The sequence below is a fragment of the Barbus barbus genome (assembly GCF_936440315.1).
Source record: "Barbus barbus genome assembly, chromosome: 6".
Taxonomy (NCBI): Eukaryota; Metazoa; Chordata; class Actinopteri; order Cypriniformes; family Cyprinidae; genus Barbus; species Barbus barbus.
In genome coordinates, this window is record NC_136734.1 from 12,238,008 (window position 1) to 12,256,375 (window position 18,368).

Here is an 18,368-nt window from a genome sequence, read left to right on the forward strand (position 1 = left end):
TTCCATGCACAGAACTGTTATTATTTAACTATGCCAAGGTAAAGACAGTTTTTCATTCTATGGCACCTTTAAAGTTCACTTAAATTTGAAGTTATTTTAAGTCAAATAAATGTTAGAGACATCAGTAGAAATGGTATCACTGATACTGGCCTTCAGTCATAAAAAAGATGCCATTAAACAATATTAATTAATATTAAACAAATATTAAAAATATACTGTCTTCATGTTGTTTTATACATTAATTTGAAGATTTAATGTGAAATTATTTCAATATAAAAGTATATTCAGGGCTTCAGACTGCAACCAAATGGTCACATTTTGCAACCATTTTTTCTGATGGTGCGACTGCATTTTATGAGCGGTCGCACTGGCGCAACCACCACGTTGCCCAACTCGTAAGCGCTGCCATTTCTGTTGCATATGAGAAACATCAAATGGCAAATGAAACAAAAGCATAACAAAATCAGTTTATCAGCTGGGACAGAGACGCAAACAAATTTGTCCGAGCTCAGAACAGCTTTACTCAGGAACCAAAGTTGATTTCGCGACACTGTTACAGCACAGCGCTGTGAGATCCAGTGAAAAGGGTTTGAATTCGCCACAGAATGAATAAAGATTGCTGAGAGGTGTAGTGAAATGCATTGAAATTCTGCACAGAATTCTGTGTTATAAATAGATCAAATGGCACTGACGTAGAAAACCAGAAGCAGTAACACTAATTACAGTAGCCTATACTATTGTGTTGTGGCAGAAATAGTCGAATGTTATTACATTATTCATTTCAGGGTTTGTACAACCTCTTGAGAGTCAAGTCAAGTCACCTTTATTTATATAGCGCTTTTAACAAAGTAAATTGTCACCTTTATTTATATAGCGCTTTTAACAAAGTAAATTGTGTCAAAGCAACTGCACAATATCAGAAAAGGAAAATAGTGTGTCAATAATGTAAAATTAAAAGATAAAAAAAAAAAAAGATTTTCAGTTAAAGGCATTTCATTATTGAATTCAGTGATGTCATCATCCAGCTCAGTTCAGTTTAAATAGCGTCTTTGTAATCAGGTCGACGATATCGCTGGAAATTAAGTGAGAAATTCAAGCAATTTTTCAATAACTTACAAGCATTTCAAGCATTAAACTGTTTCCAACACTTTAAAGCTCAAAAATGATCCAATTTGAATGTTATTTTTAATGGGATGACCAAAATATACTGTGGTGAACACTTATGTAAATACATCAAATCAAATTATGACCTGTAGGTGGCAGCCGATGAGCACTTATTGGCTTATTAGTCATTTATTGCTGCTTTTTCCTTTATATTTTGAAATGATAAAATCAAGAAATCAGATTTTGTCAGAGTTTTGCACTTTTTTCATGTATGAAGTAAGAAAAGTCACAAAGTGCCTTGAAAAACAAACTTTTCTTCAATTTGTGACTAAATCACACAATCACTGCAAGTTGTTGGTCATTTCCATATAATACTAGATATAGAAGAATAATGGTACATTTAATAAGAGTACAATATATACTGTTTCTACATAAAAATCTGATTTTGCGTATGTTTCTGTTGTTAATAAAATAAATTTTGTAAGCTTCCCAACTCAAGCTTAGTGCTTTCCTGTCAAATGTGTATAAACAGTAGTAATTTTATCATATATATATATATATATATACACTCCCCTCCAAAGGTACTGGGACAGTGAGGCCAGTTCCTTTATTTTTGATGTAGACTGAAATCATTTGGATTTGACATCAAAAGATGAATATCAGACAAGAGATTTACATGCCGACTTTTATTTCCAGGTATTTACATCTGGATCTGACACACAACTTAGAAGATATCATCTTTTGTTTGAACCCACACATTTTTCATGTAGAATTAACAGATTAAAGTGAAAAAGACTTAATATTTAGTTGCAAATCCTTTGCTTTCAATAACTGCATCAAGCCTGTGAGCCATTGATATCACCAAACTTTTGCATTCTTCTTTTGTGATGCTTTTCCAGGCTTTCAGTGCAGCCTCTTTCCGTTGTTGTTTATATTGAGGGGTTTCCCCCTTCACTTTCCTCTTTAGTAGGTAAAAGGCATGCTCTATAGGGTTTAAGTCTGGAGATTGACTTGGCCAGTCTAAAACCTTCAACTTCTTGCCCCTGATGAATTCCTTTTGTTGTTTTGGCAGTGTGTTTCTGACATCCATGTTAGAGGAAGTGTTGTGACAAGTGCTGTTTGACATCTAGTGGATTTTTTTGGCATAATATACCTCAACCAGATGGTAGAGATGGCTCAGCTTGAGTTAAGTTAGGTACTCCTCTCAATAAAATATAGCGACTCAAAATGTGCTCAAACATTTGGTCGAGCAGGCAGTTAAAGAAACACCCCCAAAGCATAATGTTTCCACCTCCATGTTTGACGGTAGGGATGGTGTTCTTGGCACCATAGGCAGTATTCCTCCTCCTCCAAACACGGCGAGTTGAGTCGATGCCAAAGTGCTCGATTTTGGTCTCATCTGGCTACAACACTTTCACCCAGTTTTCCTCTGAATCACTGGCAAACTTCAGACAGGCCTGTACATGTGATTTCTTGAGCAGGGGGACCTTGTGGGCACTGCAGGATTTCAGTCCTTCACGGCGTAGTGTGGTAGTGCTCAAAGAATGTCTCTTTTTAGGCCTAATGGTTAGAGTCAGACTTGTAAACTGAAGGTAATGGGTTCGAGTCTCGTTACCAGCAGGGATTGTAGGTGGGGGGAGTGAATGACCAGCGTTCTCTTCCACCCTCAATACCACTAAGGTGCCCTTGAGCAAGACACCAAATCTCAAACTGCTCCAGTTGGTGCTTGAGCAAATGGCTGTCTACTGCTCCCGGGTGTGTGTTCATGGTTTATGTGAATTGTGTTCACTACTCACTGCTGTATATGTGCACTTTGATGGGTTAAATGTAGAGCAAAAATTCTGAGTATGGGTTACCATACTTGACAACGTGTCACGACAATGGCAGAACACTTTTAATTTCTTCATTACGAGTGTTCGTTACTAGGTCCACGAGCTGGGACTCGAACTCAAAACCTGAAGCGCAACGGCTCTACATATCAGCGCACTGTCTACAAGGCTATCGGCACCAATGTAATTTAAAATTTTAAGACTAACAACACTGTTCTGTGTTCCCGTTTTTAATATAATTCACAGTTTACTAATGGTTTTGTATAATTACAAATTATGTGCTGTTATTGTCATTTAGACTATATGAAGAATTTCAACTTTGTTGAGCACACTCTAAACGTAGTCCAATCTCAGCAAAATTTGGTTTGTTTCCATTTCTCATTAAGGAGAGTTGACTGGGAGGGTGAGAGCAGAATATTTCAAAAGTCCAAAAATAAGGGCCACCCTAATATATATATTAGTGCTGTCAATCGATTAAAAAAATTAACTAATTTATCGCACATTCCCGCCTAACATTAAAATTTTTAAAAATGCTTTTACATTGCAATAATTTTCACCTTCCTTTCACCTTCAATCTTCAAATTAATGTAGGAACAACATAAATACAGTATATTTTTAATAGTTGTATAATGGCATCTTTTTTATGACTGAAGGCCAGTATCACTCTGATGTCTCTATGAAATATATATTTTTTTTTTAATTGATTAGCCATTCAACATTACAGGTATCAATTTTAACATTTATTAGACCATGGAAAATAACTTCTAATTTAAGCAAACTTAAAACAATCTTCACATAAACTCATTATAATAAATGTCATATTTACCTGTGCCCTTCAGCAAGCAGGAAATAGACAGAAATTGAATGAATTTATCAAACATTAAATTCTAAATTAAATATAGATGAATCTTTAAGCCTACAAAAGTTATTGATTTTCCTTTTTTTTCTTTTTTTTCTTTTTAGATCTTTGATTATCAGACATCACAGCAGCTGGTTATTAGTTTTTTTTATCTGCTGTCCCTTTAAGAGCTGCCGCTGCTGAACGTGAAGCAGATCTGACACGCATCACTTTACCTGTTCTGACCCACTTCAGTTCAAATCTTAAAGTCTCTACTATTGAGTTGAATCGAATGTGTTAGGTGAGGGAAACAGTGCTGCTCCAGGACAGTTTGGAAAACCACTGCATTTCAGAGAAATGTTGACTCATATAACAAGAGGTTTTATGAGCCCGCTTTAATTGCCTTTTTGGTAACTTCATGACTTAACTGTCAACATAACTATGACATTGCATGCTCGTAGTTTCTTTCGTGATTTGATATGAAATGAGACAGGCTACAAGTGCACGCGACCGCATTTGTGGTGCAATTGTACCATTTCCATGCTCGTTTGACTCGTGCCTGCTGCTGAAGTGAAGCTGGAGCGCGCGTCTGAAACTGGCTCCCATTTGATGTGGTCATAAAGACGTTCTGTGTTTAAATAAACGATGGTTCTTGTCAAGAAAAAAGAGACCGAAACAGCAGTTGTGAGTGTGGTGGCAAACCGTAGTTTTTTAACCATTAAATGTTTTTAACGGGTTAAACTGAAAAAATGTATCGCCTGTTAACGCACTAATTGTTTGTGTTTTAAAGTTATTTATAAGTGAGGTGAAGTTTACTGTTAAGTGCACTGATGTCAGACTCATTTTATTGTTAAAGTTTATTGTTAAATTGTTAAATAACTTGGCTCCATTACATATTTTTGTCACATCATTATAAGTGTTTTATCACCACATTTGAGTTATCATTGCTAAAAATGTGTTCATGTATGTCAGGCTGAGGGATAGTGTACCGTCAGCAGATTATTTTGCAAAAGAAACTTCTGCAGAGTGATGAAGACTACACTGCGTAATTTTCCCGCTTATCATGCGGCCACTTGCCTGATAAGAAAATAATTGAATGCAAAATATAAATTTTACACATTTTAATGACCGCAACATGCAGTACACGCTTGAGCGCTCCGTTATCAGTTGTAGCAGTTGTGGTTGTATCAATAACATAACACTAGATGGCACGATTTGAAGAATCAGAGTTGTATTGCAGGGAGCCATGTAGAAATATAAATGAATGATGCATGGTTCTGCTCTAAGCATGTAAGTTACAAGTTGTGAAAGGACTGCCAGTGCCAGGTAAACATAAAGCAAATTATGAATATACTTAAGCTGGGGTCGACAATATAATTGGCCCGGTGGCCCGGACGTACTTTTAAAACCGTCAGGGCCACCAGATCGCTCAAACCACTAGCCCGGTGGGGCCAGTAAAAATAATGCCTCGATTAAAAAAAGTCTAATTTCACATTAATTACCTGTGGTTCTGTGTTTTGATTTCTGTTTAATCGTCTCGGTAACCACCGCTAACACGTTACGTGATCCCGACAGCTGCACCGCCTTGCTCGCTCCCGCGGTTACGCGCGCAAACTGCACACTGCTGCTCAGCACCTACCTATAGCTACTATTAAGCTAGGCTACATGTTTCTGAAACCCACATCACCCGGCCAAACGCCGGGTAAAAAAGAGAAGGCAAGGAAGAGAAAATCACCAGAGGAATTGAGGGAAAGCGAAAGGGAATACGAAAAGAAAAGGCAGAGAAAGTTTCAGCCCCAGTGGCGAGACCGCTGGAATTGGCTGGGCTTAGGGGTGTGCGATATGACGATTTTTGATCGTGGACGATAAAAATGTCTCCACGATCTGCTTTTGAAGAAATATGGTAATATCGTGCTACAGCACACATTCTGTCAAATACAGTTCTGGCTCCTCCGTCTCTATATACTGTACAACACCACATACAGCAGTAGAGTTACTCTGACAGGACACTGCACTTATTCACGATCGCAGAAGTACATTATTTGCACACAAGCCTTTCTGGTTAAATGTTTCATTTGCGCGCTTTTTCTGAGCGCATACACCTGAAGCACGCGCACTAAAAAGCCTGTCTAACAGCGCCTGATTACTCAACTAACTTATCTTTTGCGCTAATACTGTCAAAACACACAAGGTTTACATACAGACTCAGTTGGTTATCTCTAAAATGGAAGTAAATAGTTAAGAGAGAAACAGATGCGTGCCTGTATATTAGATGCGTGCAGCTCTTAAACGGACAGGACACTAAACATGCTGTCGACTGTCATTAAAGGGATAGTTCACCCTAAAATTTAATTTCTGTCATTATTTACTCACTCACATGTTGTCCCAAACCTCTATTAATTTCTTGTGCTGAACCCAAAATAAGATATTTTAAAGAATGAGGGTAACCAAACAGTTGCTGGTCCACATTGTCTTTGATAGCAGGAAAGAACAATCCTATGGAAGTCGACCAGCAACTGTTTGGTTTTCCACCTTCTTCAAAATAGCATTTATGTTCAGCAGAAGAAAGAAACTCATTCAGGTTTAAAACTACTTGAGTAAATGATGGTATAAAAATAAAACATTATGACAGAATTGACAGACAGATGACAGAATATAAATTTTTGGGGGAACTATTCATTTAACGTTAACAAAACAACAAAACACAGAGAAAAATCACTCACTATTCTTGACTGAAAAACTTGAATACAGTTGCTTTAGGAATCAGTCTATCTAGTGTTTTATTTTTATATTTGTTCATTCAATTTCATTGAATGCTCTGCTAAATACACCTATTGTACCTGAAAATAAAGCACTGTTTTTTATTTGTATATTATGTGTATTTGTAATTTCTATCTTTGTTCTTATTAAAAAATAAGAAAGATAGAATGATGACAAAGATTTTTATCTTCGCCCACTTTGGCCTAAATATCTGCCATGTCTTTTTTTTGGTTTTTTGTTACCTTGAAAGGCTTTGTCTTTCTAGTTTGGCTGTAATGCTCAGACAACTTGTAAAACCAACATGACAAAGAATCGTGATAAAATCGTGAATCGTGATATTTCTAAAAAAAAATCGTGATATGATATTTTTCCCATATCGCCCACCCCTAGCTGGGCTACGATCAAGAAAAAAAAGAGGTTTACTGTGAGCTCTGCAGATCAATGCCCACATATGCAGACAAGTAAGTTAGAGAAAAGTTAACGTGTATGAAACCTATGTTCTTTTTCGTGATTATTGGGATCAATACCCGACGCGTTGACCTGGGCCAGTGAACTTCAAAAGACACTGGCCCAGAGGGCCAGTGGCAAATTTCCCTTATTGTCTACCCCTGTTAAGATTCACAAATACCAAAACAACGTGTCTACACCAGACGCGAGTGGCGCGATGTGACAAAAGCAAATACAACCTAGTGATGTTCTTTGCTGTGGATGCGGCGTTACGCTATGACAAATCCATGACATTAAACTGAAGTCCCGTTTCACATCTGACAAAAAAAAGGACAATTTCAAACATTCATAAGAGAATCGTGAAAAAAATAGTTTCCTCAAAAATATTAAGCGGCACAAATGTTTACAACATTGATAATAATCATAAATGGTACTGAGCAGCAAATCAGCATATTAGAATGATTTCTGAAGGATCGTGTGACACTAAAGACCGACATATTGATGCTGAATATTGATGCATTGATCACAGGAAATACAGTAGCCTATATGTTAAAACATTCAAATAGATATTTTAAATTGACAATATTTAACAATATTATAGTGTTTACTGTATTATTTAACAAATAAATGTAGCCTTGGTGAGCATAAGAGACTTTCTACTATAATATACACACAAAGAATATCGGCCGATATATCGATATCGGACTTTTTACTCCCTGAAATCGGCATCGCCATCAGCCCCAAAAACCCCATATCGGTCGGCCTCTAATATATATATTATGTTATATATGCAATGTTTTGTTCTAAATCAATTCAGGGCTCGCAAAATCGCTAGCCCGACGTCCCAGGGCTATTGTGTTTTCCTGTCGGGCTACCAAAATGTATCACTGCCCTGCCCGACGGGCTACCTTAAATACAGGTCTCCCACGCAGAGCAAGCGCAACCTCGGTTCTGCCGCGTCCCGCGTTGAAGAGCCTTTGCGCGGGGCGCGGCGGGCGGTAGAGTCGCCGTGCAGCTGCAGCTTTCTCTCGTAAATCGGGGGCTTTTTGTGCAGTTGGAGCAGTGCTCGCAGTGGTTCAATAATGTTGAATGTTATAGGAACTGATTATTGCAAGCATTTGATATAGTGTGTTCTGGTTAAACTATTTTTATTTATTTATTTTTTGCTAAGGTTTGCATATGGTGGTGTGTTCTTAATGACAGCTTACCTAAATATATATATATCCTATTCCTAAAATATATATAAAATATATCCCAATATATTGCCTTGCTTACAGTATCGAAATGTATCGCAATATATTGTACCGCAACCCCTGTATCGTGATACGTATCGTATCGCCAGATTCTTGCCAATACACAGCCCTAGTCTGTATTTTGTATGTTGTGGGCTCATTAAAATAAAGTATTAGAAGATATTAAGCAGACAGTCTACTAATACTCTAATGACTGCTAGTTAACATGTAGTTGCAAAGTTACTTACTGTTAGTAGAATGTCTAAAGTAGACTCTCGAAATAAAGTGTTTCCCACTTTTTTTCCTAATAAGAATATTTATTGTTGTTAGCCACTTTAACATTGTAAATACACAGTTTAACACTGCACTATGCTAACAAACATATAAATAAAAAACTTAAATAATGATTAAATTAAAATGTATTGTGCCTAAAAGTTAAATAAAAACTGTACTATACTTAAATGTAAAAAAAAAATGTATTGTGTTTTAACATTAATTTATATTTAATTTAGTGATTCCTCTGCGTACCACTAGGGACCCTGAGAACCACTTGTGGTACTCGTACCTCACTTTGAGAACCGCTGCCTTAAATCATTTAATTTCCATGTAGGTGATAAAGACATTGATCATCCCCCGGCTATCTGTGGAGGGTGCTCGAATTAAAGCTGTGATGGATGGACCAGTGGTGTCCAACATTGATAAGATTGGAGCTGATCATGTCCAGAGTCTGTTACTGGTAAGTATCTCACAACGACGCAAGTCAGTCATTTAGATGAGCAGTAGTTCTCATTCTGGTGCTGCCATGTTTGTTTTTAATGTTGATGTTATTTATGCAAATAAATGTACATTTTAATTAAATTGGAAATGAAGCCAGTCAAGGTAACATCATTTAGTGAATGAATATCTATGCACAATTATATAACAAACACGACAAAGGTAAACTTTTAAAAGAAAAGAGATGTCCCGTTATAGCTTATTTAGCAATGTCACTGCCATCTTGCAGCACTATAGCCTGTGATGTCAGAGGGTTCGTTGTCATGCCATTCTCATTTGGTATTAAAGAGGACATAACACAGTTTCTGCCAATCTCATGCTCATCTCGAGTCCCTTTAGAGTAGTATTGCATCCTTCATATCTCCGAAGAGTCTTGAGTTTTATCAGATTTCTAAAAGACAGATACAGCTGTACCACCTCTCTCCGAAAACAGTTGAGCTCCTAGAGGCATGCCATCGGCAGAGCTAAAGATTCATAAGCATGCTCAGCTTTTGCATAGTGATCGTCTGCAAGCTGTGACATCGATTTTAATAAAACAGGAACAAAAACTATATTACCTTAGATTTTATGTAATTTGTTTATAAAATATTTGTCACTGAAATGCAGGGAACAAACAAACACACTTGCACAACTCCGTTGCTGCCCCTGGAGAAACAAACTGCATCCACTGTTACCTTAACGCTGGATACTTTTTCAAGCTGAACAAGGTTATCTCTCCCTCACAACCAAAAACACGCTTCTTTTTTGACATTGTTGATTTAGTGGTCTAAAAAAAAAGACAAATCTTTCTCGAGCAAGTCCTGTGCAGCGCTGTTGATGACTTCTGTTACTCGAATGAAGCACAATTGATGGACACGCTCTCGCTCTCCTTCTGGTTGATGTGTGTGCATGCTCTTTCGGGAGAAGTGCTCATACAAGGAATTCTGCCTTTTATGTCATACAGGGCCACACTCAAAAAAAAAAAAAAAACTTTCTATAACTTATACAAACCATAAAGGAGTGTAACTGGCACAAAAATACTCCGTCATATGTTATACATATCTTATATGATTTAATTGCTCATTTTTCTTAGCTTTGTACTAAACTTCATGAAGTGTCGTAACTAGTGTTGGATGATATACTCTGGTCATGTCATCCTATCATCAGTTTGTGAGATCTCAGATATGCCTTATTCCAGTTACAGTTTTTTAAAACCTTTTCTCAAAACCCTACACACAGAACCACATAACACACACACAACATGCAAAACATCATGCATATCTTGCAAAAGCAAACACTTCATTCATAATTATTTTAACTCTTCTAAAAAATTAATTTTTGTTAAGTAACTGCACACAAACAAAATAATTAGCTACATACTCGCCAAACTACACACAGACATGAAAAAAGTGAAACACTGCTCTTCTGTGTCTTTTGCTTGTTCAGAGTGCAGTGGAGTGCACAGGAGTTTGTCTTAGCACTCACACATACATGCATATTCACATACAGTGGGGGAAAAAAAATTATTTGATCCCCTGCTGATTTTGTATGTTTGCCCACTGACAAAGAAATGAAAAGTCTATAATTTTAATGGTAGGTTTATTTGAACAGTGAGAGAGAGAATAACAACAACAAAAATCCAGAATAGCACATTTCAAAAAAGTTATAAATTGATTTTTGATCAAAAATTCTGTTCACAATTACATCTTTAAAATGAGGCAGAAGTAAAAAAAAAAAAAAAAATGAACCAGGTGTTACAGTATATAAAATCAAGTCACGTCACCTTTATTTATATAGTGCTTTATACATTACTGATTGTCAAAGTAGCTTTACAGAGTCAAACAGAAAAATAGTTTGTCAATAATGCAAGAGTCATTTAAAGCCAGTTCATTGGTAATTCAGTGTTGACATCATCCAGTTCAGCTCTCTTCCAATAAGTCGTCGTGACGTATTGTCAAGTATGGTGCTCTGCGTTTAACCCATCCAAGTGCACACACACAGCAGTGAGTAGTGAACAAATGCACACACACACACACACCGTGAACACACACCCGGAGCAGTGGGCAGCCATGCTGCGGCGCCCGGGGAGCAGTTGGGGGTTCGGTGCCTTGCTCAAGGGCACCTCAGTCGTGGTATTGAGGGTGGAGAGAGCGCAGGACATTCCCTCCCCCCACCTACAATTCCTGCCGACCGGGGGCTCGAACTCGCAACCTTTCGAGTCCGACTCTCTAACCATTAGGCCACGACTTCCCCCTGTAATGTCTGTGCAATCAGCCAAGCGTCCCCAAATAAGCAAGCAATACCTTATTCTAGGCTGCAACAGAGGTCAGATTGAGCAGAGGACTTGTCTGGTTCTCATGGTCTTGTCCCGATGGCCAACGAGGTCTTCGGAGGGGATCTGTCTCTGGAGCTCATCTAGCTGACATGGTCTCCGCTGACATTCAGGGCTGTAGAGGTCATCTCTAGGTGCTGGTCCACCATCTGATCTGGATACGGACTGAATCTGGGTGGCTATAGTGACCTCGGAATAAGAAAGAAACACACAAATTGCGTACGTAGATGCCACTAAGGTGCAGGGGTGGGCAAGTACGTTTGGCATTGGGCCAAAAAAATTATTTACAATGTATCAATATCAGTTCATTAAATTTGTGATGAAACAGAAGTTGCAAAACTAATTCTAAGCTTTAAACGATACCAGACGATGAATAAGGGTGTTATCTAGCGAAACGATCGGTCATTTCAAAAATAAATAAAAAAGTTTAAGTTTTATAAGCACAAATGCTCGCCTTGCTCTGTTCTGTGATGCGCGTTCGTGACGTCAAGTAATACGCAATTACGTGGAAAAGGTCACGGTTGAGGTAGGCGGAAGTACAGAGTCAGTAGGCTTTTTAATATTAAAATACCCAGGATACGCACACGAAATGGGCATTTTAAACGATAAACTGACACAAAGACATTTGAATATGTGTATATGTTCCTCCTTCCGCACATTTGTAAACACTGACTCGGTACTTTACTTGGATGACATGGGGGTGAGTAAATTATCAGCAAAAGTTTTTTTAAAAATGAACTAATCCTTTAAGTCCAGACTTTGACTTGGCCACTCCAAAAGCTTAATTTTGTTTTTCTTGAGCCATTCAGAGGTGGACTTGCTGGTGTGTTTGGGATCATTGTCCTGCTGACAAAACTGACGGCCGGACATTCTCCTTCAGGATTTTCTGATAAGAGTGCAGAATTCATGGTTCTATCAATTATGGCAAGTCGTCCAGGTCCCGAAGCTGCAAAGCAGCCTCAGACCATCACACTATCACCACAGCGTTTGACTGTTGGTATGATATTCTTTTTATGAAATGCTGTGTTGGTTTTACGCAAGATGTAATGGGACACACACCTTCCAAAAAGTTAAACTTTTTTCTCATCAGTCCACAGAATATTTGCCCAAAAGTCTTCGGAAAAACAAGATATTTTTTTGGCAAATGTGAGACGAGCCTTTGTGTTCTTTTTGGTCAGCAATGGCTTTTGCCTTGGAACTCTCCCATGGATGGCATTTTTGCCCAGTCTCTTTCTTATTGTTGAATCATGAACACTGACCCTAATTGAGGCAAGTGAGGCCTGCAGTTCTTTAGATGTTGTTCTGGGTTCTTTTATGACCTCCTGGATGAGTCGTCATTGTGCTCTTGGAGTAATTTTGGTATGCCGGCCACTGTTCCAAGTTTTGTCCTTTTGTGGATAATGGCTCTGACCATGGTTCGCTGAAGTCCCAAAGCCTTAGGGTGCTTTCACACTTGGTTCGATTGCCTGGTCCGAACCCGAGTTCGATTAAGCCCCCCTCCCCCTGCCTCCACTGGACTGCATTCATATTATTTTATTTGGGTCCGAACCACGGTTCGTTTGCATCATCAAGCCAGCCGCTGTTTACCCCTTTGCTTGGTAATGACGGCGCAGGAGGAGGTGGCAAAATGCATAACATTGCTCTCTGCACGTTTATATACTAACGTTTTTGAACTGTTCATTTTGTTTACAAAGCTTCAGTGCATAACGCCACTTACGTCTGTCTCACGAATGTACTAGCAAATAGGGCTGCAACAAACTATTATTTTCATAATCGATTAATCTAACAATTATTAGAATGATTAATCGACTAATCGCCGATTATTTAACTGATTAATCAGTAGACTTTGATTATTCAGCTTTTGCAATTAGTTAAAATATTAAGTTATACACATTCTAACATAAAGGTCACTTCGGCTTTAGAAAAGCATATTATGTAATTACAAATTATACAATTAATTGGTAACATTTTACAATACGGTTTATTAGTTATCATTAGATAGCATGAACTAAGAATGAACAATACTTCTACAGCATTTATTAATCTTAGTTCATATTAATTTCAGCATTTACTAATGCATTTATAAAAATCACAAGTTGTGGTTTTGACATTGGTAAATGCACTGTGAGCTAACATGAACAAACAATGAACAACTGTATTTTTATTAACCAACATTAACAAAGATTAATACATAAATGTAATAAATGTATTACATTACATTTGTATTATTATGCATTGTTCATTCATGTTAATTAATACATTAACTAATGTTAACAAATGATACCTTATTGTAAAGTGTTACCAATTAATTATAAAAAAAGATGTATTTGGCACACAAAATGAGATGACAGACAGAGACACTCTCTCACCATTTAATTAGCTACATAAAAAAGTAACTGAATGACACATCTTGCACATTCTGCCTAACATCTCCTTTTGTAAGTCATATAGATAAGAAACAAAATAAAGGTAAGTGATAATATGCTTTGGATAAAGTTTTTTATTCACAACATAATGTCTTAAAATACCATATATGGTTATGATAACCAAAACAGTCCTGAGCTAAGTGTAAACCAAACTATCACTTTAATGAAATTATTTTTATTTTTTTCCACTAATAAAATAATTTTATCATTAGCTAGCTTCACATCCCGGGGAAGTCGTTGCCTAACGCCGGTTTCACACTGCAAGCGTAAGCAGGGTGTACGCAGCGCGCAGGCAGGATGGAAGCAGAGCAGAAGCAGCGCGTATCCATTTTGCATTCACACCGGCAGCGTTTGCAGCGCGCACCTGAACCGCGGATTTTGTACAGATTTCTCAATAATGGGTAATAAGTTAGCTTTGTTTTATTTCTATTTAAAATACATTACAGAGGGAAAACGTGTCAAGAAGCTTATTTTTTTAATAAATTACGAAATATAAGTTTGTTTTCAATTTTCTTTTATGCTTTGTTTGCGTGTAGTGAGAGTTGTTGACAGAAGGAAGGCAATCGCGCTATATATGTTGTTAAGAAGACTACGAAAAAGGATGAGACGCAGACTTTGGGTACACTCTATGCAGTTTACACACAATGTAAGATGAAGGAAGAATAGCCTACCTTCCTCCTCAACTTGAAACTTGAAACATTTAATTGTATACGTATATCTCATATTTCTTATATATGTGTGATTATTGTGTGAAAAGTATCCATTTTTAAATAAATGTTTTTATTTCATCAGTGTTGTTTCTTTACTGATTGTAATACTTCAAAAACTGTACTGATTGGATTTGCATGGCTGAGGCCAACACAATGCTTTATCCTGAACATTACATTGTAGTATTGACAGTGCTTTTGAGGTTGTCATTAACCTTGCACAGTAATTGCTTTTACATATTTTATATATGTGTAGAATAATTTAAATGCTAATATTTTGATATATGAATTATGGTATAAATTACCTATTTCATTACAAAAAAAACATTACTAAGAAAATCATTTGTAGTTTTTATCTTAAACAGAAAATTTACATACATTACCCATCAAAAACATAGAAAATCCAAACAATGTCTGTAATAAGTAACCTTAAACTTCTTAGACACGTTTTTTAATGATCAATTTATCGAGAATTAAGTCTAAAATAGACATACAGTAGTCTACAGCGTAGATGTATGTAGCATGTGTGACCTTATTCTGTCTATTGTATTTAGTTAATTAGCTATTAATTTGTTCGTACGTGGGCATGCTAAAAATTGAAAACAAAAAAGTAAGAAAGGTTATTACTTTCTGCACTGAGTGCTGATGCAACATCCTCCCATGCTTTTTCCTTCGCCTGCAAGTCTTTATATAGTAAATTTTGAGGATCATAAATAACTGTATGCTTCTCAACCTCCACGATTAGACGAGTGTCGTCCATGATTGTCTTCTTTGCATTAGCACTAGTACCGTCATCATGATGTCAACATGACACCTGTTCTTACGGCAACTTACTATATAGTTATAACACATATAACCTAACATAATTAATACAATTAACCTGTGACTTAAGCTGAAATAACAGTATAAATTATTTAAACTAATTTTAGTGATTAGAGCAAAAACTTTATTTTATTTAGTTTTTTGTAATATAGGCCTATAGTATTATTTATTTTTTTACTGAAGTTTATATTCTATTTACAACATAGTAGATGTCATTAATTTACATTCTGGGGAACAATTTCACTTTTTCGTGTGTATTTTGTCCATAATCAATGCTGTGTCACTTTAATTGAGCGTAAGCAGCACAGCAAAAATAGTCTCGGCGCCGAAACGATCGCGGCACTGCCGCTCCTGCTCTGCTCCTGCTACGCGCTGCCGCGCCGCCCCTGCGTGCTGTGTGAACGCTCTCATCCGTTAACATGGGCACCGAAAAATACGGGCTGCTTACGCCCTGCTTACGCTTGCAGTGTGAAACCGGCGTAATGGTTAGAAAGTCGGACTCGTAATCCAAAGGATTATAGGTGGGGGGAGTGAATGTCCAGCGCTCTCTCCACCCTCAATACCACTGAGGTGCCCTTGAGCAAGGCACCGAACCCCCAACTGCTCCCCAGGCGCCGCAGCATAAATGGCTGCCCACTGCTCCGGGTGTGTGTTCACGGTGTGTGTGTGTTCACTGCTGTGTGTGTGCACGTTGGATGGGTTAAATGCAGAGCACGAATTCTGAGTATGGGTCACCATTCTTGGCAGTATGTCACTTCACTCACTTCACTTCACACTGGAGAGCTGCTTTATAACAGGAAAATCAAGTTGTAATTCTAACTGAAAGTGACACTGTCTCTGGTTTTTATGTTTAATACCGTAACGCTAAAAAAATAAAGCACTATATAAACAAACATGATGTGAGGGTGGTGGTGGCGCAGTGGATAAGACACATGCCTTTGGTGTGAGAGACCCGGGTTCGAATCCACTGTGAGACACCAATGTGCAAGACACTTAACCCCCTAGTTGCTCCAGAGGCGTGCGACCTCTGACATATATAGCAATTGTAAGTCGCTTTGGATAAAATCGTCAGCTACAAATGAATAAATGTAAATGATTTGACCGGACTTTACTGGAGTACTGAACTGCAGAGCTCATGCAAACATTCACATCGCTGTAATCAGATGCATTTTTAACTGCTGCTTTCACACTGCTGTCAGTTTTTGTTGTGTTTATTTCGTTACTGAGAGGAAAGCGCGCAATATATATTTACATATTCATCCAAACCCGCTCAGGTTCTTATACATTTGCTCTGAAGCATTGTGTGTGTCTTCTTCTTTTGAATTGCATCAGGAGGGCTTAACTAAAGGTCAAACCGCAGTATTGCAGGCTCTTACAATAGGGTCTGGCTGCAGACTTGCACTTTCACTCTCAGTACTTGCACGCACAGACTTGCACTCTAAGACACTTGCGCGAGTGACGTCACTTGCAGTCTTTTTTATTTTGTTCTATATATTGATACATTTTAGTTTGAATCTCTCAACATTTTACAACAGTAGCCAGGTGGTGAAGACAAGAAAAAAGAAACTAAATTACAATGTCACTTGCAATCGCCTCTTGCACTTTCCGCTACCTGCGACGTCACTTGCATTCGACACGAATCGTGTGTGTTGCCATGGAGACGAGACGCTGTGGTGCTTAAACGATTAAAACTAATTTAGTACAATAATGAACAGGGTCCTGCAAGTCATCTGTAAGAGATAAAGACAAGACCTGCAGATCCGTGGCTACAGAACAGCAGAATATGAACACAATGCGCAAAATTTCTCGTTAAGCGGTTTCCTCCTGTAGAAAACCATAAACACTTATTTACCAAAACAGCTTTGTTACCAGCAGTCTTCAAAATACCTTATTTTATGTTCCACAAAAGAAAGTCATTCAGGTTTGAGTAAATGATGACAAACTTAAAATTTTGGGGGGTAAACTATCATTTTCAAGTTTTTTTCCCCCCTTTTTTAATGAAATAATACTCTAAATAAGAAACTAAAACTGCCAGCAGGTGGTGGTGTAGCAAATTAGCTCAAAATGGAATTGTATATAAATATAATTACAATTAATTATGATTAATTACAATTTTTTATATCGGCTGATAGTAATAACTGTAGCAGAAATAAATTGCCATCAACTAATCCGTTTGTCCAGCGAACATTCAGTGTAAGTTCATATCAACTCTAAGAAAGGATATTTTCTTGGCCACAGAAAATACTTTCCTAAGTATTAATACATTAGAGCATGTAGTAAGGATCAAAAATCGTAAAGGGACATTAATTTGCAAGGCAGAATCAATCAGAAACTCATGTAATTTGTGCACAAGAGTTTTATTAACTAAACACTAACGCAAACTAGTCATACAAAACAAACATACAATCACTCATACATGGGGAAAGGGCAAATGAGAGTTGATGGATGAAACCATCAGGAAACCAGAGAATGAAGCTATGAAAAGAGTCAGTTAACCACCTGAATAAAACCATCAGCGCCGTTTATAACGGGGTCTATAACTTATACTAAACATCTGTTTCGTTTAGTTAAATGTACGATACTTGCATTGCCTTTTAGTCGTTGAACGATTGTCCGGATGCACTCTTGGATGAAAGTTATGCTGGTTTGAAGATTTGGTGGTGTTGAAGTTCTTCAAGTTCTTCCAGGTTTGAAGGGTGATGAACTCCAAAAGACGTTATTCTGGCTCGGTGGTAATTGGGAGTTTCTTCCCAGGTAGAAAGGGAAAAATAGCTAAGAAAGAGATCTGCTGAGATCCGAGGTTCCTTGGTTGAATGGACAGTCAAGGCCGCAAGGCCTGGCTGGCACAAAAACTTAAGGGTCCAGAAGAGTTCTAGCTCACATCCTCCTCATCCTCTTAGGATCTAACAGAACCGCAGACTGCGGGGGGGTCACTGAAACGAAAGCTTTATCTGCTATAGAGGTCATACCTCTGGGGTGTCAAAGAGCTAATGGTGTCTTGAACTTTTGGAGGGAAGGTTTTACGACTCTTTGTCTCTGAGCAGGGTAGTTTGCATAGGTAATTCGCCTGGGGTTAATGCACAAACTACTAAAGATTCTTAGGGCACTAATATGTTGC

At 37.7% G+C, this 18,368-nt stretch overlaps 1 protein-coding gene across 4 annotated transcripts in view; it reads left to right on the forward strand.

Moving 5' to 3' along the window:
• Window positions 1–18,368, forward strand: part of taf6 (TAF6 RNA polymerase II, TATA box binding protein (TBP)-associated factor) — an 80,986-nt gene that overhangs the window by 55,005 nt on the left and 7,613 nt on the right. For 3 of the 4 annotated variants that reach the window (XM_079418322.1, XM_079418323.1, XM_079418324.1), the window contains one exon: window positions 8,821–8,946. The exons of the other annotated variant lie outside the window; for it this stretch is intronic. In XM_079418322.1, the coding sequence (XP_079274448.1) occupies window positions 8,821–8,946 (126 nt within the window). The remainder of the gene's footprint in view (window positions 1–8,820; window positions 8,947–18,368) is intronic. 4 annotated transcript variants of the gene reach the window in all.